Source organism: Neolamprologus multifasciatus, chromosome 23 (assembly GCF_963576455.1).
Source record: "Neolamprologus multifasciatus chromosome 23, fNeoMul1.2, whole genome shotgun sequence".
NCBI lineage: Eukaryota > Metazoa > Chordata > Actinopteri > Cichliformes > Cichlidae > Neolamprologus > Neolamprologus multifasciatus.
In genome coordinates, this window is record NC_140460.1 from 18823247 (window position 1) to 18844110 (window position 20864).

At 38.5% G+C, this 20864-nt stretch overlaps 2 protein-coding genes across 2 annotated transcripts; both read left to right on the forward strand.

The window, feature by feature from the left end:
* The first annotated feature begins 454 nt into the window (after positions 1-454).
* Positions 455-6227, forward strand: LOC146491387 (uncharacterized). The gene is made up of 3 exons (XM_085152877.1): positions 455-4062; positions 4962-5060; positions 6091-6227. The coding sequence occupies exons 1-3, from the start codon at positions 3657-3659 to the stop codon at positions 6093-6095; spliced, it is 510 nt and encodes a 169-aa protein (XP_085009003.1). The 5' UTR covers positions 455-3656; the 3' UTR covers positions 6096-6227.
* Positions 6228-6612: 385 nt separating this feature from the next.
* Positions 6613-20194, forward strand: LOC146491388 (uncharacterized). The gene is made up of 4 exons (XM_085152870.1): positions 6613-7101; positions 9545-9640; positions 11052-11158; positions 11859-20194. Exons 1-4 carry the CDS (start codon positions 6738-6740, stop codon positions 11895-11897), a joined length of 606 nt encoding a protein of 201 aa, XP_085008996.1. The 5' UTR covers positions 6613-6737; the 3' UTR covers positions 11898-20194.
* Positions 20195-20864: the final 670 nt, after the last annotated feature.

The window sequence follows — 20864 nt, forward strand, 5'->3', positions numbered from 1 at the left end:
ATATGATGCAATTAAACTAAGATAGCGGAGGGCATTATATAGCAGTTGTTTTGTATGCTCTCAATTTTGACAGCCCTATTAAAGATTAATATCAGTCTGTACATGCTCCAGATAGCTTTTCTTCTATTTCTTTAACTCTCTCTCCTTTTTGCAACTTTGTACTTTTGTGTTGCTCGCAGCAACAACTCCACCTCATTGTTAGTCTATTTAAAAAACTCGGTGCTTTTCCTCAACATTTTGCCACAACGTTTCAAAGAGCCGGAAAGTAAATAAGTGGCAGACAGAAATGAGGCAGGTTGAATCTTCTTGCGTTTCACGCATGCGCAGTACTGGAATGTTTCAATGTGGACGCACAACTCTGCGAAAACGACTGAAAACGCTAGTGTGGACGCGGAGAGTTTTCAGACAAAAACGCCGTTTTCAAATTTATCCGGGCTAGTGTGGACGTAGCCTCTGTGTTAGCCCTGCTTGCCCCATCCCTAAGCCTATGGTAGGATTTATGGCAGCACTATGTGACCGAACTGGATATAAAAATAATGATGTTTTTGCTTGTTTCCATTGTTTATGCCATGGCCTGTTTCCTGAAAAAAAAAAAAGTGTATTATGTAAAACTAAAGTCAGCAAAGGGAAGTGATTTAATGTGGTCATCATGTACAGCTTACAAGGAAAACACGACTACTCAGAAAGAGCTGTTTTTTTCATTATTTGTCATGATCAATATGGAGCAACTGTTGTTCTCAATAATTAGAATAGTAGAAGTCCCATTAATAGAACAAATAGAGGGGTAGACTAATTATAGATGTAGTAAACTTTCTAAAAGTGCTGATTCTTGTTTGTGTTTGTGGAAAGACTTTTACTTTCTTGCAAGAATTCTATGGAATAACTGTAAAAAATAACACAGGAAAAGGTAAGTGATTTCATGTGGTAATCGTACACAATGCACATACTCCAAATGATGTCACTAAAATTTTGTTGTCATCATTTCCTGATCAAAGTGCCTGGATTTAACTTGTCTCCTCAGGTCCTCTTTTAAAGGCCAATTCACATATAAAATGATCCCTTCGAGGCCCATCACTCTGGATCTGCTGGTGTTTACAGTGCAGCTGAACACAAAGTCATTAATATTCCAGATACTGATGATCATTACACATGTGTACAAATAAGTCGATTATGTACTGCAAAAGGCGCAACATGGTGGGTAGCACCGAGTGGTTAGGTCCTGGGTTTGAATCCACCATCTGGCCGTGGCCTTTCTGTGTGGAGTTTGCATGTCCTCTGCAGGTCCTCCGGCTTCCTCCCATAGTCAAAAGACATGTGCTTTGTGTGGTTTGATTAATTGGTTATGAATTGAATGGTTGTCTATCTCTCTGTGTTAGCCTGCGACAGACTGGCGACCTTTCCAGGGTGTACCCTGACTAGCAGACCTAGAAGTACAAGATAGAGTTGGGTCTGTGGTGTCAGTACTACCAAATGGTGTAGTTCGTGTTTTAGCAGTGTTATGGTACTAGAAAATGTGCCACCTCATTGAAGTTATTATCTACTTTGATTTGTTTTACTTAATATGGGTATGAATGTGTTTCTGCAGTAACAGCTTGGAGACAAGACGTGGAGCCACTTGATCAGCTGGGACATGATGAGCTGACGATCAGTTTTGGCTCTCATGTTTTCGTTACTTATCAAATCATATATACTACTTGTACTACTTTTTTTATCATTAGAGTCAGTATTAGAGACAGTTTGTCCTCTTCTGAAAGTTATTTATGATGCTATCACAGCTTTTGATAGCTTTTGATGTACAACAATGTTGCTGTTGAAGTGTTGTTTTACTATTTTGGTACCATCATCAAAAATCAGTCAGTAAGAGCTGAAAATCTGTTGTATTAACCGAAACTGCAGATGTTAGGGCAGAGGTGTGAAAAGCTGGAATGGCTTTTTGTGCAACATTACAACAGCCAAACTAATTGTGTGAAACAGGAAGTGTAGAGCAATTCTTTGTCAATCACATCAGAGCTGATCTGCTTTCAGACGACTCTGTCTTGTTGTGGATGCTGAAGCTGATCATGGTTCTCCTGTGGATGATGCTGTTGGTGGTTCTGCTCTGTGCAGAGGCCGAGAACGTGATTCTAACTCTAACCTGCTCTTATGGCAGTTCAGGTAAACACTGGTATAGTCAGTTCAGATGATGCATCAGGTGCAATGTGTCACTTACAGATTCTATGTACTGCTTCTTGATTTTGAAGCCAACGTTTAATTCTGAGAAACACAGAGTGATTGGATTGACTGAAGGACATTTTTTATGCTGTGCACATGTTCTGCCTCATCTCATATAAGCACCCAGCTTCTTTTACAAAAAAAAGAAAGCTTCTAAGTTGCAATGTGTAAAAATAAAGCAGGAAATAAAGTACTTTATTTTCAGGTGGTAACAATGCTCAGTAGGACCTCACTTAAATAATTTTACTGAAGCTTAAATGATGACAGAGCTGTAGGAATGAACTCTAATCTATAAAAGCACCATTATGCACTTATATACACATGTGGAAGAAGACGTTCTTATGAACTCAGAGCCTCCAAGTCCAGCAGCAAACATGCTGAGATTGAACTTTCTATCCTTTGATTGTTTTCGTGTTTCAGTATGTTGGAGCTCCCTGCTGCAGGTCCATCTGAGTCAGAGTGTCATGGAGACATTTATGATCTGATCAGCCTATGAATGACTGGCTGTTTCTAAACAGGAGAGTGCTGCGTCTGAAGGCTGAGGCCTTAAAACAGTTAACTGTCTTGCATTTGTATGAAGCTGCGTGGGTGATAAGTGATTTTTAAGCAAAAGAGTTAAGTCCCTATTTTAAAATGTATTTTAATCAGTGCTCCCACTTGGCTGATGGTTTTCAGTTGGAAAACCATCATTGTTGGGTGCAGCTGAGTGTGAGGTGACTGGCATGGTGATCGTGTCATGATTCTCAAGTGGAAACGTGCAGAGTACCCACTTCTAACTGGGTAAAAGATGTTGTTTCTAGTGAAGTATTAGGAATATCGGAGCAGAAACTTATCAGACAGACTGGTGCAGCATGTGAAGTGGGGGGGGACTCTGCGCCACTCTGTGGTGCTGAAGAGAGAGCTGTGCTTACCATTGGAAAGAAAATGGGCCCTAGACCTGGAAGTTGCAGCTGGACTGGACATCTGTCTTAAGGGGAGCTAGCTTAACTACCACTCAGTAAATGTGTTGTTTCTCTCGTTTTGTGGTTGTGTCATGTTGACAAGTGCTGGGACAAAGCTGAGGAAGACAGCATTTCTTTTATAATTTAGGATGAGTTTGTTATTGGTTTAAAGCTGTTGGTTTACCTGCTCAGGTTCATTTGCACAATTTCTCACACAGGCATAAATAAAGTAAAATGACCTCCCTTCTGTTTCTACTATTGTTACAGACTGACCAGTTGAAGGAAGCAGTATGAAGCTGTTAGAACCTGTTTAAATTTAAAGTCCCTATTAACCCACATGCCACACTACTGCCTGGAAGTGGTAAAGTTTTAGTTCCTGTGCGACATTAAGAGGATTTGTGGGTTTTGTTTTTGTTTTTGTTTTTGTTTGTTTTTTTCAGACGTCACACTGACTGAAGTCACCATGTAAAGTAGGAAGTGTAGAGCACTTCTGTATCAGAGCCCATGAGAGCTGAGCTGCTTTCAGACGACTCCGTCTTGTTGTGGATGCTGAAGCTGATCATGGTTCTCCTGTGGATGATCCTGTTGGTGGTTCTGCAGAGTGCAGAGGCCGAGAACTTGACCGCGGTCAGAGGAGAGCTGGGGACCAATGTCACTCTAACCTGCTCCAATCAGACATCAGACAAATACTGGTACATGGAGATCTACAGTCAGTTCAGAGCGTGTATCAGCCGCAGTTTTTCCACAGCAGTCTCCACCTACTGCTCTCCTGGTTTTGAAACCAAGTTCTCAATCACGGGAAACAAACTGATAATTAAAACCTTTACAGCAGAGGACTGCAGGCTTTACTTCTGTGGCATCAAGAGAGGTGGCAGCATTCAGTTTGTGGAAACTTTCCACCTTGTCTCAAGTAAGTAGCCAAGTTTTTTTTTTTTTTTTTTTTTTTTTTTTTTTTTTTTTTTTTGCTTATTGCTGTAAAACATATGAACATATGACTAACAAATGATTAGTTAGTTCTCAGGCTTTATGACGTATTTGCAGAAAAGCAGGTTTTGAGCAGGCTAACAGGATTTCTCTTTTCTGTTTTGCATGTTTTAACTTGTTATCTATGACCACATTCTTTATTTTTTGCATTCACTTTGTTCTCAAGTCTGACCTTCATAGTCATTAGTATTAGTAAGTGTGAGAATGAATGCAAAGGAAATGAGATCATGTGGTTTTTTTTCACATCCAAACTTCCCACCATTTTTTTTGACTCAGTCAAACTGTCCTCTGTGAAGGTCCAGCGTGGTGGGTTTTAACATGTCCTGAGATACTGTAAAAGAAAACTTTGGCAGTTAGAACCTAACAAGTAATAACTCAACTTGTGAGCTTGATATATTTTTCTTTTTCCTTTTTTGGCACTTACACTGGGTACAAAAAAGTTCCTTGCAGCTTCAAGGTTGGATTTCATAAGGCAAACTGCTGCACCTATTCTGATTTCCTTGATTTCTTGAGTGAAAGCGATCCCTTCTTTGGATAAAAAGAATAAAAAGAAATAAATAATTAACACAAAAACCCCAGCAGAGTTTTGTTATAGTGGTTAGCAATAGGATGGTGTATTGATACAGGTAACTAGATGGGTTTTTTGTTGTTGTTGTTTAAAGAAATAAGAGGTTTTTTTCTATCGTGGCTGTATACTACCTTATATATCTGATATATGAAAAGTATGTTTTTCAATGAAAATTTATAGATGGTGGGTGTGTTTCAAGTTGCTGATTTGTAACTATAACATGTTCTCAGTTGATCTTTTTGCCTCTTTCTTTCCAGATGTCGTTGTTCCTCCCAACGACCCACAGAACGACTGCTATAAGAGTCACCTCATCATCATCTGTGTCTCAGTGGCTGCCTTTGTCATTCTAATAATCAGTGAGTGTGTCACTGTAGATAAATTTAGCACATTTTCTAACTTCAGATCACAGTATCTAATGTTTGAATAGATGTTTCTGGCAGCACATATTAGAAGTGTTGATCAAACTTCAGTCCGTATTTATTTTAATCATTTTACTGCCTGGCAGCTCCATATTTAACATAATTTTTCCAATATATCTACTACCCATCCTCTATGTGCGCCCAAAACATCTCAGCCTTGTCTCTATAACTTTTGATTTACCCCATTATTAATGTTTTCATGTGCATTTGGATGAGCTGCATCAGGGACACACATGAAGTAATGCAACATCACAGCCTCTCTAACTTTACCTCCAAACCGCTCAGTCTGAGCTGTCCCTCTGATATACTCATTTCTCAGCCATCATCTCCCAACTGTACATCAGCAGGTCTCACTGTGGTTGGGTTAAAGTCATACAGAAATGGTTACTTCAAATTATTGCTCCTAAAGTTGGTTCTGTGAGCTATTAAATCATAAATTATATTTAGTTTTTCACAAAACTCCTTCCAACTTCCAGTGGACTCAGCAAACACTTTTCTGGTGGGTTTATGGCCTCAGGAGCTCCTTTCAGGTCTTACTGAATAAAACATGATGCTCATTTAGGAAGTCATGGTAACATTAGTGCAGAAAGAATGAAAAGCAGGGCATAATTTAGGGCAGGGCTGGCGCCTTACTCAATTGTGAGGTATGGTTTCTTCAGGAACACCAGTTTTTTGGCACGAAAAACATGATGATCAAGTCAAATGAATGAGATGAACCAGGGTCAAAATATTATCTTCAAAGCCAAAGTCAAGCAGCAAAAACCTAATTTTTCCTAATATAGACTTGAGTCTGACTCTAAAAAAGACAGTTGCCCACAGACCCACATGTTAAAATGCTAAAAAGTTTTGATCTCTATAGCTATTTTACTCCTTCAGTGTTGCTGCTAACGCTGCAAAGACTATCACTGAAGTACTCTAATAGTACTACTTGTACTACCCTGTACTGATTACTCATTTTCTGTTTCAGGGTAGGCGACCCTCTTCCAGCAAGACATCACGGGATTTGATTCATTCATTTCATTTTTTCATGTGTAGTATCAGTACACAGTATATTTCATGATTTGTTGTAACAGTATTAAAAAGTTATTTATCTGCTTCCACTTTGTTTCACTGTGTAATAAAAATTACATTCATTACAATGTAGTATTTGTTCTTTATTTTAATCCATGTTTCTATTTCTAATCTATTTCTTGACCGTGGGAACATTTAAGAAGATCAGAAGACACCGTACAATTTAAACGGAGCCTTTTATGTCATGTAGCATGTTTTTGTTCCAAAAAACAAAACAAAAAACTGTTAATTTAAACATGTCATTGTCATCTCTGGTACAATGATTTTGCTGTTAAAGTTGCTGTTGTTCTCATTACTAGTGTCACTACTGCAGTATTGTCATTAAATCATTGAGCTGCAGAAAACAGTTGAATATCTCTAATACTAAACCAAGCTACTGAGTTTAAGTGTAATTCTACTTCCTGAGCGCTTGTTCGTTTTTGTGGTTTTTAAAAAAATCTGATGTCATATCAAGTGACCATCTGAAAAAGGAAGTGTAGAGCACTTCCCTCTTAGAATCACATCAGAGCTGAGCTGCTTTCAGACGACTCCGTCTTGTTGTGGATGCTGAAGCTGATCATGGTTCTCCTGTGGATGATCCTGTTGGTGGTTCTGCTCTGTGCAGAGGCCGAGAAGGTGACCGAGGTCAGAGGAGAGCTGGGGACCAATGTCACTCTAACCTGCTCCAATCAGACATCAGACCCACACTGGTACATGGAGATCTACAGTCAGTTCAGAGCATGTATCGGCCGCAGTTTTTCTTCAGCAGGCTCCACCTACTGCTCTCCTGGATTTGAATCCAAATTCTCAATCCTGGGAAACAAACTTGTGATTAAAAACTATACAGCAGAGGACTGCAGGCTTTACTTCTGTGGCATCAAGAGAGGAGGCAGCATTCAGTTTGTGGAGATTTTCCAACTTTTGTTAGGTAAGTACCCAAGTTTCAATTTACTTTATTGCTGCAAAACAAATGATTAGTTGATGTTCAGGTCGCATGATGTATTTGTAGAAATGCACATTTTGAACTGTCTAACAGGAGTTTTGACTGTTTCAACATGTTTAGGAAAGTTGTGACCACAATCCTTGCAGTAATGTGGGATGTATGTTGTTGGGTCTGTGTTTCCACAAGCCCCGCTAGTTCTAGAGACTTATTCATCATGGAAGAAAACAAGACAGTCAGCGATCGATCAATTACTTGCGCAAGGGAGGCCTGTCTGTGTCCACCACGAAAATGACCCCAACGACGGCCTCCTCTCGCTGCCTTTAATGAGAAACAGTTCACACAAAACACATCACAGCAAAAGCAACGCCCACATGGTTCTAAGACAAGGCCTTGTATGTATATGTGTGAACTTCTGTATGTAAGTAAGAGTGTGTGTGTGTGTGTGTGTGTGTGTCCTCCTGCTGGGCAGAAAGCTTACATCAAAAAGACCTTCACAAGGATGTGTCTGTGTCATGGTCCTGGGTGATTTTGACCCAGTGTTCTTAGTTTTCCTGTGGTTTTGTATTTTGTTCCTTATGTTCATTGGATTGTTTGGTTTGGTATTTGGATCCCCCCCTGTGTCCATGCTGTTATTGTGGTGTTTGTTCTGGTACCGTGTTCCCGTCCTTTGTGTTCTCCTCATCCCCTCGTGTATTCATCCTTGTTCTCTGCCTCTCTCTCTGTGCTTATCTCTGTGTACTGTGTTGTGTTCAAGGTCCACATCTTGGTGTCAGTATTTTCAGGTTCGTGTCCTCCCCGCTCTGTCACGAGTAATTGTCCTCAGCTGCCTTCCCCGTGTGTTCCCACTTCCCTCATTACCTTCTGTGTATTTATGTCAAAGTATCCCTTTGTTCCGTGTTGCGTCGTCCCTCTAGGTTGTGTGCATTTCCCGTGTCTTCCCAGCGCCTCAGCTTTAGTTTCTCCCAGTATAGTTTTGTATGACTTCTTATAACAAATTTCCCACGTGTGGGACTAATAAAGGTTATCTTATCTTATCTTATGTTCCTGTTAATAAAGACCTGCCTTTGAGTTCATCCCCGTGTGTCTAGAGTTGTGCATTTGGGTCCTCTCTTGCCTTCACACAGCCGCCCCATGACAGTCTGTAATAAAAGACTACAGCCCCCCACCCAGAACCTCGAGAACCTGGGGAGGGGGACAGTGGAATTCCATAAAAATGACAATATTTAAGCATAAAAATGACAAACATTTAACAATTCACTCTAACATATGTGAATATTTGTTCTTAACCTCTAACAATACTATTGGGCTATGGTGACAGTCTTTTAAGCCCATGTGCATGTGAGCATGGATAGACTCGTGGTATATGGCAATAAACACACACAATATGGCAAATGTGTTTGTTAACAATAAAATAAAATTGAGGGGCAAAAATAGTTTTGTCTTCTTCATCATTACAGCAGTTATGCAACAGGAAAAAAACTGTGATAATACTCAATAAGTAAAGCATTGTTTTACAATTATGGTGGCGATGAGGCTGAACAAACGGCCTGTTTGTGGAAACATGTCTAGTTTTTATAAATCATCTTAATCTGGGTCAACGAATGTAGAAGTTGTCTCTAATCTACTGACTTGTGCTTTACTGATTACTTTGAGGTCACTGTTGGATCTAGCTCGAGGTGAGGGTTTCAGTAGTATTGTAGCAAGAGCTGTAGTCATATGGTTCCTGATTCAGAATAATTTGACTCTGATAACCATTCTGTTGAAAATTATGAAATTATTACATTGAGAAATGAGCTCAAGTGCTACATTGCCCCTCCCCCGCCCCCACAACCAATAGACAGCAGAAACTAAAAATTGGCCCTTCTTTCAAATGCCTTCACTAAAAAAGCATCAGAAGAGCTATTCTGCTGAATACTGCTGTCATCACAGATGGTGTGAAAGTGTGCTTGACCATTGGTGTCTTGGCTCCATGGTAATACTAAACACAAATCAAAAAAAAAAAAACAGTCCTCTTTAGTCACATTAGGATGAGTGGCGAGGAACTCGCGTCCCATTTGCTTTGTGTTTGTACTTTATGTGTGAGCATGAGATCAGGGCACCAACACCAGAAGACTCGTGCATATCTAAATAAGAACGAGTTGTATACTTACAGTTGGTAGGTAGCTGACATCCTTGTTCGTGTGTCAATTAAATATTTTCCTTTTCTCTACATTTGAGTTAATTTAACTTGTTAGTACCTTAGTTTGGTTGTGATTGGAGATGTGAATCTTCTGCACTGTTTTCAGAATAATTTGTCAACAAAATGCCCCGATTGGAAACTTTAATTATCATAACTGTAACTGTTCTAAAGAAATAAAACAATACTTTTTTATATTTTCTTTTTTTCCATTGATTATCTCTCCTTTGTTCCTCTATCATCTTTCTCCAGATGCCTCCACCAGCAACCCGCTGAAGGACTGCATCATGACTCAGTTCATCCTCATGATATCCGTCTCAGTTGCCGCTGTCATCATCCTGATAATGGGTGAGTGTGAGTGGAGATAAGTTTAGGAGATTCTGGTCTGAACTGTTAATCCCGACATCCACTACTAGACGAGCCACACTATTCACTGATGAACACGACCCAAATTTATCTATCACAGCGTTCACTGGAGCTTTAAAAGCTGGTAATTTAAAAAAAATAATAAAATAAAATGAAAAATGACTCACTGACATCTGTACTAAAGGAACAGTTAGGACACGAATACTTGAGCTCAGCTACATGCTCTGTCCTCATATCGTGACCTCTGGTTTGGTAATATTTGCACAGACTTTTTGAGAAGAGCATACTAATAGTGTTAGTCACATTTAACCTGAGGCTTGTCGCCCATGATTAATTAATGTCAGTGCTCTGATGTGTTTTATGTATTTTTAAACATGATTCTATCTTTTCAAACACACTAAAGTTTGATATTTTAAGTATTTTCTGATTAACTTTGATCAAAAAGTTCTTTTAATATCAGGAAAAAGAGCCTCTACAAGAACACCCACATCCTTCATTGACTGAATCACAATCATAACACAATTTCTGCTCTTTCATTAATGTCTGTTGTTAATCGACTGATCTGTTGCCCAGCAACCATTAGTGGTAGAAATAACTGCTAGATTGTTTTTGTACACTATTTTTCTTATTTATTTCTTTAATATAATATATATATATATTTTTTCTAATATATCTCTAATTTAGGTTTTCTTGCTGAACCCTGATTGTCTGTGAATTTCCCCAGTGTGGGATTAGTAAGTTTATGACTAGGAAAATGATGATGAGTCCATCATTTATAATTTGTGCCAATCCAAATCACTTAAAAAAGTATGTCAACAACATTCACCTTAGTCAACAATGCTGATCTAACGGAGTTCTTGCAGTTTGTATTTTTGACGTGGGTTTTATTTTTTATTTTGAGTTTTTGATTTCAAGTCAGTAAAGCTTCAGTTTGTTTGTTTTCTCTCATTTCAGTTTAGCTTTTCTAAGTTTCAGTTTTACTTTTAGTTCACTTAAATATTGTGATATAGAGGACATTTATCATGGGATTTTCAGAACTTCAGAATAAACATTACAACCCAACCTCTCTCTGAAAAGCCAGTTAGTCATATAGACACCCTGTGTCTCCGTGAAAAGATGACACAAACCTCTTCAGAGAGGAAGTGTGGACAAAGATGTTCAAATTGACAAATAACCTGTATATTTTTATTTTATTTTAGTGTTTCAGTAATTTTCTTTTGCTTGAATATCTTATTTGATTTATTTTGGGTTTTTTTTTATTTTATTTTACTTGACTAAATCATTTTGAGAATAGCAGCAGTATTCAGACCGGATCATATTCTTACATTCATTATGAGACATTCTGTCCTGACTGTGAGTTTGAAGGTGGAGTGACTCAATGATCTGTTGGCAGGTGGGGTTTTGGTACTGCTGTGTTCGAGGAAGAACAAAAGCAGCAAACAGGTGGAAGAGCCTTCAGCTCACATCTACGAGAACGCAGAAACACTGTGGGCTATTCAGGTAAACAAACCTTCCACTGTTACTGACAGAACTGATACTGTGAGTTTTAATTTTGCATTACAAATATTTTTCTAGCAACTCCACAATCCCATATATCTGTATATTTGGTAGTTCAGTTGAGTAACAAATGGAGCGCTTTAGTATAGCATGTAATGTCGTAACATAGAAGAGGATATCACATTACAATGCTGTGTCACAATATAAAATAGCATCATACTATAACAATCATAGTGTATGTGAATAGGTTTGTACGCTGTCTGCTTCCCATGGACAGTGTGTGGGTTTGCTACTCTAGTCAATTTAAACTGTATGACGTCTTCATGGCCTTGAGTTTGCTCCATGTCCACACAGTTAGATGTAGCTGGCACCATTGAACCACACTTCAGACTATTGTCCGATTATGATCAGTTCAAAACACAGATACTAGTGCTGAAAATGTTCATTTTAGGCCTTCAACAAGGAACTTAACTAACCAGCCGTAGAGGTCAACACATTATCTTTTTGAGCTGTGTAGCACTTTTCTACTCTGAGCACCCACAATGCATTGAATCTGCTGAGCCACAGTAATCCTAACATCTCTAAAAACTGTTTTATGTTTGCATCTGGTGATGACACTGCTATTGGTACCTATGATATCAATACCACTGCTTAAAGTGCTAACACAATACTGCTTCTTCCCTATACTTATGTTGTGTTTCAGGGCAAGGTGATCCACCCCTACCGAGCAAGACATCACTGAACGAGTTCTTTCAGACGCTACAAGACTTCATTTGCTGTATTTCACTGAAAAACATACAAACATTTGTGCACGTTTCTTCTCTGCAGCAAATACATAAATTTTTTGTTAGTGCTGTCAGTGTTAATCTCGTTAAAATTATGTTAACGCCATAACCACGTTAACACGACAAATCTGCATTAGCGAGTTAATGCGGATCGCCCTGTGCTTGGGGCTGCGCAGCGTCAACGCATAGATTTGCCACGTCAATGCGGTTATGGCGCTAACGTCATTTTAACGAGATCAACGCTGACAGCACTACATTTTGTGTATTATCAGGCTTGTTGGAAGACATCTGTCCACTTTCAAGTCATATGGAAAGTTGTGTATCTTAAAAGATAAACTATAAGCTGCTGTCAAACCGTGTCAAGCTGGAATCTGAAAGCAGACAATGCTTCAAACTTTAAGGGTTTATTTTGCAGTATTAGTACAAGGTGGAGGCAATAACAGTATTTATGATTGTAACAGAAATTTTACATCATAGGTAGTAGTTTTCGTTAAAGCTCTTGAAAATGGAGTAGTAACCTATTAATAGGTGTAGTGAAGTCTACGTTTGTGGTAGAATTGAGGGTAATAATAACAGTAAGGATTATGGGTAGTTTTTTGCAGGACCTGTACATTTTATAGCTTTACTGTCAGACAGGATGGGGTTAGTGTGTATAACATTTCCTGGTTCTTCTTTTCTGTAAAGATTCTGGCAACGCCTGAAGAAAAAGTAGAAAAGAGGAAATAATTGGATGTGCTAATTTTACAAACCTTTCCAGGAAATATGGCTACTCCGCATGACTTCACCATTAAAATCCTAGTGTCATCACTTCTTCTGCACACAACAACGTGGCTGAATTTAGCTTTAAAGTCTTCGCTCTCAGTGTTTGTGATACACCAGCTGAGTGTGTTGGCAGGTTTGTCAGACCCACTGAGATATCTGACGTACCACATATTTTGGTGTGCAGCTGATCACTTATGTAACAGATGGTCACTACAGTCATGTATAAAAAGTAGATTTTTGCCTTGAATAAGAGTTTATAACTCTGTCAGGGTGTAGATGGAGGGCAGACCTTTTTTCTTATTTGACTGTTTCAGATGTTTTACAATCATAGCAGTAACATTAACTACTGTACTGTTTGTACTTCTGCTTTTAGTTTTCTCTTATTGTTAGCAACATAGATGGTAGTAGGATTTTTAATGATTAACTTATTAATAGATATAGTAAAGGCTGCCCTAGAAGTAGTAATACCCTTGGTTAATGGTAGTTGTAGCACAGGACCTGTAAAACCATGCAGATAGTACAAGATGGAGTTTGTCTTTGACTCATTTGTCTGTTTCCACTTGTTTGTTTCACTGTGTAATTTAAAAAATGTAAATGGAGTCAAATGTTTTATACTTTTTACTTAATTTTAATTTATATTTAACTGTCACTTTAAGTCACTTTCTTTTCAGTATCAGCTATGAGCTGTTGTTAAGGGAAGATTTACAATGTTCAGAAAATACATTACGATCAGAGCAGAACTTCATTTTTTTCATTTTATTTCAATTTGTATTTTAAGTTCAGTTTAATGTCATTCCTCTGTGATTTACCATCTCAACACTTACATTTCCTCTTACTAATAACATGTCTGATACATATATATGATGCAGAGTAATTTGCAAAGAAATCCTTAATAATGAAGAGCTCCTGTAATGTCTGATTTATTAAAACAAGTTAAACAGACTCTTCACACATACAGGAAACAAAAACCAAAAGCAAAGAACTAGAAAAAATGAACTTAAATCAAAACACAATTAAACTTGGACACTAAGGAACTAAACTGGGAAACAGAGAGCTAGAAAACTAAGAGGAGCACGGAGGAAAAAACACACAGCAAAGAGGATGCCCACGAGGGTTACAGACATGACAACAAGCAGGGGAAGACTGAGGACTAACATACACAGGCCGGCTAACAAGAGGATGGGGAACAGGAAGCACACATGTTGGACTAATCCGACGTGATGAGACAGGGGAAAAGCAAAACTCAAAAACACTGAACACTGGAGTAGCAAAGTAACAAAGGAAGCATGACACATAGACGTGGACGTGATACTGAGACATAGAAACATGACAGACAGTGGGAACAGTGGGAACATGAAGCACAGAGACAAAAGTAACAAGACCCAGGACACAGGAAAGACATAAAGACAAAACTGGGCATAAAACACCGAGAACAGAAACCTAGAAACCAGGAACTGTATAATACAAAACTCAAAAAGTATAACTAAACCCAAAAAACACAAACACTGGGTAGCCATACCCAGTGCCCTGTCATTGACATTGTCTGCTAGAGGCAAATTTTAAGCTGATCACTGTAGAAGTGACAGATTTTACAGTTTGTCAGCCAAGGAAGGAGTGTAGCAAGCTTTCATGTTTCTCTTGCTTTCTTTCATGTAAAAGATTATTCCTCATTTCTTCTTTTACTTCCTATAAAGGTTATTGCATGCCACTGGTAGTACCAAAGGGTGCACGCTTGTGTTTTATTTTGTAGCAGTGTTATGGTACTCTTTACATTACTTGAAGTGTCAGATCACTGTTGGACTTAATGTTACATTTTGAAATAAAAACTATAGTTAAATGTATAGAAATGTGATTTTTTTTCTCAGACCACACATTTTGGTCTAGATTCCCCCCAAAAGAGAGATATTTTTAAAAAATCAGGCGGTCTGTCCTTCAAGCTTGAGTCCTCTACCTTACACATTTCTTCCCCTGAGCTTCTCCAAAGCAACGAGGGACAGCAATGGCTTGCCACTAGTTGTTAACCTTCACTAAAGCTGTTTGTGTACTGTGATGAGCTCTGAAACCTGATTAAAACTCAGTAAGCAGTTTTACAACTACTCTTTCAAGACATTTTGAGATGAAAGTAAGGTTAAAGATTGGCCTGTAATTAGCCAAGATGGCTGTTTCAAAGTGATGGCGTTTTAAGAAATTATTTAAGAAATTATTTAATTATTGCCAGCTTTAACTCCTGTGGCACATAGCCCATTAATAGATATAGTATTTATGATTGAAGCATTAATTAATGGTGGAACTTCATTGAGCAGTCTTGTCTTGAGTTCCCCTGCTGAGTACATCTGTACTAGATAGCGATGCACCGTAGCCAGTGTTGGGAAGGTTAGTTTTAAAATGTATTCCATTACAGAATACAGAATACATGCCCCAAAATGTATTCTGTAACGTATTCCGTTACGTTACTCAATGAGAGTAACATATTCTGAATACTTTGGATTACTTAATATATTATCATGCTGTTTACAACTACATGAATGTACTATTGCTGTGATTTATTACTGTTACTGAAGGTCCACGGCTCCGAACCGTATTAAAGGGACCTCTGACTCTGGTTCCTTGTCAGGCTCGTAGCCGAAAACTAGCTTTACTTTGTTGTCTGGGTCAACTTTGCTAGCGAGAGACAGAGAGAGGCATTGAAAGGCTGCTCCAACGGAACTTGTTGTTTTTGGAGGAAAACATGAACACGGTGTACAGTCGAGTCTTAATAGCTTACTTACAACTGGGCTTGTCAGGCACTCTTCTTGGCTGCAGTGGTTATTATTATATTTACATGCTTCCAGCTCCCGTTTTTGCTCGATGACAGCTCGTACTTTTCCTTTTTCTCCCTCTCTCGCTCACAGACGCTGCCTATGATGCTACATTCTTTAGAGCTATACCGGTAGCATTCTGCCTATTAGCTTAGCACAACAACAACAAAAAGGCCTCTCTCACCCAGGAAACAGCGTCACCCTGTAACCATGGCAACCGCAACGTTGCCGCCTGGAACAACAGAACCTAGCTGTCAAACAAAACCCAAACAGTCCTGACCCGCGACAATATGAAACAGGGAAGTACCGCAGTGTAATCCATTTATTTCAACAAAGTAACTGTATTCTAAATAACACCTTTTTAAACGGTAACTGTAACGGAATACAGTTACTCATATTTTGTATTTTAAATACGTAACGGCGGTAGATGTATTCCGTTACTCCCCAACACTGACCGTAGCTCCTTTACAAAATTCTCTCCATTCACCTTTTATATCAGCTAAACCAAGTTTAAACCAACCAAAAAAATGCACATGCCAAATTTATTTACAGAGCAAATTCCATTGCATGTAATGTGTTCACCAAGAGATAAAAACATAAGAAACTATATAGGTCCACAGTGTCTCACTGTAAATAAAAAACAAAGAAGTAAAAACAATACAAATTAGCATACACACACACACACACACACACACGCACAAAAGCAGAAAGCTATTATGTGTAAGCCTATGATAACTAAAGGGTTTTGAGTCTGTTTCTAAGTGTATGAGTAGATGTGTGGACTCAGGTGAGCAGACAGCTTGAGTAATATGGTCAGATTTCCATGTTTGTGGAAGCTCTTTCTTAGTGCCTACACATACTGCTGCTGCTGCTGAATCCTGAAATAGAGCATCACAGTTTTCCCAATTTCTCAGAGCCCTTTTCAGATCACACTTTTATATTATAGAAAGCAGTTCTGGTAACTTTGTTGATGTTTTTTGTAAAAATCCAGATCTTTGTCCAAAATAAGGCCAAGATTCCCGACTTGCTCACTGTGCTTCTGAGACAGGGATGATTAATATGAATCTCTCTGACTGTTTGGATCAGCAAAGATATTTCCATCTTATCGCTGTGCAAATCTTAAAAGTTTTTCAGAAATCCAGTAGTTCATGTCATCAGTGCTGCTCAATCATTTGTGAACAGGAGTTTGGTAATAAGAGGAAAAATATGAATACAACTGTGAATCTTCTGCATTAGAGTGGCAGGCTTTATTTTGATTCTTCTTGACAGTATCAATTTAGAGCAATGAAGAAATTGATGAGCCAAGAATTGACCCCCAGTGAACTTCTGATTAAATGTTTATTCAAATCAGTATCAGGGCAAGAGGTGCACCAGACATGCCAATCTACCATGTGCATTTCAAGGTTAGCCTCCACAAAACATCAAATACACACACATGCTGAAGTTACAGTAATCTGCTGGTACTGCTGGTACTGGTAACAGCATTACCAGCAGAGGGAGATATTGAATTTCAAGCAGGAAAATAGTCACAGGAAAGTGTTAATCGTTTCTGGTGATTAAGGACCCTTCAGTGTTCTTCACACTTTTCTTTCTCACTAGCAGTTTACCGTTTGGATAGAGGAGACAAACACCTATTAAAGATAGGCTTAAAACGTTCCTTTTTATATGGACCTATAGCATGTAAGACTGGATCAGGTGACCCTGAACCTTCCCCTACTCTGCAATAGGCCCAGGCTGCTGTGAGATTTCCACAATGCACTGAGTGTTTCTTCTTCACAGCAGTAATAAACAGCTGAAACCTATTAGGATGGTTTTATGATTTGTTTAGGACTGCTGGTTTATTTCTTGCACAGATATATTGAAAATAAAATAGCCTCGCTCTTGTTATTAAAACAGAACAGCAGAAGGAAAGGAAGCAGCATGAAGCTGTTACAACCTGTTTAAATTTAAAGTCTCTTTTGACCCAAAGGGCAAAGTGCTAGCCAGAAGCGATAAAGTTTAACATCCTGTAAGAGATGTAAGGTGTTTGTGGGTTTTCTTTATCAGACATACCACTGCCCAAAGTCACCATGTCAAATAGGAAGTGTAGAGCACTTCTGTGTCAGAGTCCATCAGAGCTGAGCTGCTTTCAGACGACTCCGTCTTTTTGTGGATGCTGAAGCTGATCATGGTTCTCCTGTGGATGATCCTGTTGGTGGTTCTGCTCTGTGCAGAGGCCGAGAACGTGACCGAGGTCAGAGGAGAGCTGGGGACCAATGTCACTCTAACCTGCTCCAATCAGACATCAGAGATCCACTGGTACATGGAGATCTACAGTCAGTTCAGAGCATGTATCAGCCGCAGTTTTTCCACAGCAGGCTCTACCTACTGCTCTCCTGGTTTTGAAATGAAATTTTCAATCCTGCAAAACAAACTTGTGATTAAAAACTTGACAGCAGAGGACTGCAGGCTTTACTTCTGTGGCATCAAGAGAGATGGCAGCAATCAGTTTGTGGACACTTTCCACCTCATCTCAGGTAAGTACAAGAATTTATTTCTGATTATTGCTGTTGGATTAGTGAGTGTTTAGGCCTAAATACACATTTTCAAATGGCTGACAGCATCTTAAATACACAAGAAAGTAGTTTATGTTACTGTCGGAAACCATCTACTTTTTTTATTATAACTTGATGTTGAGGAATTTTGGGACAACTTCTTATACTGTCTTGTGATAGCACAAGATTATTACATGCAAACGTTTGTTTTTAAGTCTGACCTTTATAGGCATTACTACGTGCTATTATGAACACAAAGGAAATGAGTTCATGTGGTAAGTTTTCAAATTTGTGACCACCCACACAACACACACACACACACACACACACACACACACACACACACACACACACACACACACACACACACACTAAACATTTAGCTACCAGAAACTACTTGTTTTGGTTTAGGAAAACTGGTGCGTTGTTAAGACTTGCTCCTGCAAACCAAGGAGCTTGGAAAGAAAAGCGGCTGGACTTCTTTGAGTTTCTTAAAGACGTCTCATGTCTTATCTGAGAAGTTTAATCAGTTCTACGACTAATTGGGACAGAGTATTTCTGAGACCATTGCGAGTTGTCCCTTATGAGGGTCACAGACCCACTATTGATCATCTGCCTAATCACATGAGCCATACTCCTGTTTTTATATGAGTATATGAGTTTCCTGTTTAGTGTTTCTCAATTCCTGTTTCGGTTTGGTAGCGATTTAGACCTTGCTTTGTTTCACCTCCTTCACTGCCTGTGACCCATTACCCTTCCAATCCGACTACACTGTTTACCTTCATGTGTTTAGATACTTGTAATCTTGACCTTGCCTTTCGCCAGTCGTAGCACTTCTTTCTCCACCCTGTGTGTTTTGTTATCGATTTTCAATTTGCCTTCTCCCAGTTTGCTTTCTTTTATAAGATTTTGCACAAGCTTGAAATAAAGGGCTTGGTTTTTTTGTTTACATTGGCCTGCATAAGAGTGCTTTAACCAGTGCCACCATGCTACTTATAAATGCTTCTTAACTTATCTTTGTCCTTTCTATTTTCCAGATGTCACTCGGCCTACCAACAACCCACAAAACAACTGTTTTTTCAGTCTGTTGATCACCATATCTGTGTCAGTTGTCGCCTTCATTGTTCTAATAATCAGTGAGTCTGTTATTTTACAATTTTAGTAGATTTTGTGGTCCAACCCAATATCATGGCAAAGCGTGTAATAGACATACCGGTCCACTGTGTCCATTTCACACTTGGCCTCTCCAAAACCTGAAATGGACACACACATGCAGAAGTTGCAGTAACAGCAGAGGGAGATATCTTATTTCAAACCACTTTGAAAATAATCATCCAAAAACCATTTAAAAGACATTATTAACACATTTCCATGTATATACAGCAGATACCACCTAGCTTAATCATTTCCTGTGATCAAAGGCCCTGAAAACTACTATAGTTTTTTTGCACACTACTGACTTCATAAACGTAGAGAGGCTGCTTTATTGCAGTGGCAACTTGCACAAAAAAACCTTAGAAAACTAAACCAAAACCCAGAAACTGGAACTAATAACAAAACACCGGGAAACTACAGACGGCAACCTGAGGAAGCACAGGAGAAGAGACACACATAGCATGAAGGGAGGACATGAAACTGACAGGGAAAAACACAGGGTTAAAATGCACTGAGGGATAACGAGGGCATGGGACACAAGAGGAGAGCACAGCTGGAAGGGTTCACACTTAAGACATGAGACAAGGAACCGTCAATGTAAATGGCATGAACACAAGGGGAACACAGAGAACACTTACAGAATGGAAAAAAAAAAACCCCAGAAAACTCTAAAAAAATTAAAAATTAATAAATGCAAAACATAAACATGGAGTCACTAAACTCTAGACCATGACCTAGATAAGTTATCCTGGCCACCACAGCTAGCCTTAAAGGCTGTTCCCATATGGAAAAGATATATATAAATCTTATAAAGTTTGTATCTGTCTTGTATGAAACTTGTATGTAAAGCATACAAGAGTGAAAACACATATAAGATCCCTTGAAAAATTATATAATAAAACTTGTATGTTTTGTATACTTACTAAAAAAAATATGAAAGTAATGAGAAAGTGGCCACTTTCATGAGTAAATCATGTAAGTTTTTACTATTTCTTTTCCATATGGGTTATTTTTTTTAATGAATCTAATTAAATAAAAGCTCATTGAACATTTGGGCTGAATGAAAGATGAAGTAACTCAGTGATCTGTTGGCAGCTTTTTCTTGTATATTGCTGTGCTTGAAGAGGAAAAGCTACAGCAACCAGAGGGATGATATCTCACTTCACATCTATGATGTACCAGAGCCGCTGCAGGATGTGAAGGTAATTAAACCACTGCTATTACTAACAAGACTCATAATTTGAAAGGTAAGGCTTCAAAAACTAGAAACTACAATGTAAACTGAATGAATGTTTTCAGTCCCATTCACAGTTATTAACCTGCACTGTGATATAATCACAAAATGAAAACATGCTTATTTTGTCTTTAAAAAATTAGAATGATAAAAAAACCCAGATTATTTCATTTAAGTTTTCTAACATTTTTTATTTGATACTTTTTATAATTCTACTTTTCACAACTATACTATTGTACTATTAGCTTTTGCTATTAGGTACTACTTTTGTGTGTGTTTGTTTGTGTGTAAAGGCTTGTGAAAAATATGACTAAACAAATTGGTATGTTCACCTAAACTGTCCAAGCGATGTGGTAAAGCAATAAAAAAGTGTCCGGGTTGAAAAAAGGATACAGGGAGGCAGAATTGGCCAGGTTAAAGGGTTTTATTAATGTTTCTATT

Excerpts from the sequence above, each read along its gene's own strand:
- LOC146491388 (XM_085152870.1), top strand. The coding sequence starts at position 6,738 with ATGCTGAAGCTGATCATGGTTCTCCTGTGGATGATCCTGTTGGTGGTT. Across the intron at positions 7,102-9,544 it reads GATTTTCCAACTTTTGTTAG|ATGCCTCCACCAGCAACCCG; the intron begins GTAAGTACCCAA and ends ATCTTTCTCCAG. Across the intron at positions 11,159-11,858 it reads AAACACTGTGGGCTATTCAG|GGCAAGGTGATCCACCCCTA; the intron begins GTAAACAAACCT and ends GTTGTGTTTCAG.
- LOC146491387 (XM_085152877.1), top strand. The coding sequence starts at position 3,657 with ATGAGAGCTGAGCTGCTTTCAGACGACTCCGTCTTGTTGTGGATGCTG. Across the intron at positions 4,063-4,961 it reads AACTTTCCACCTTGTCTCAA|ATGTCGTTGTTCCTCCCAAC; the intron begins GTAAGTAGCCAA and ends CTTTCTTTCCAG.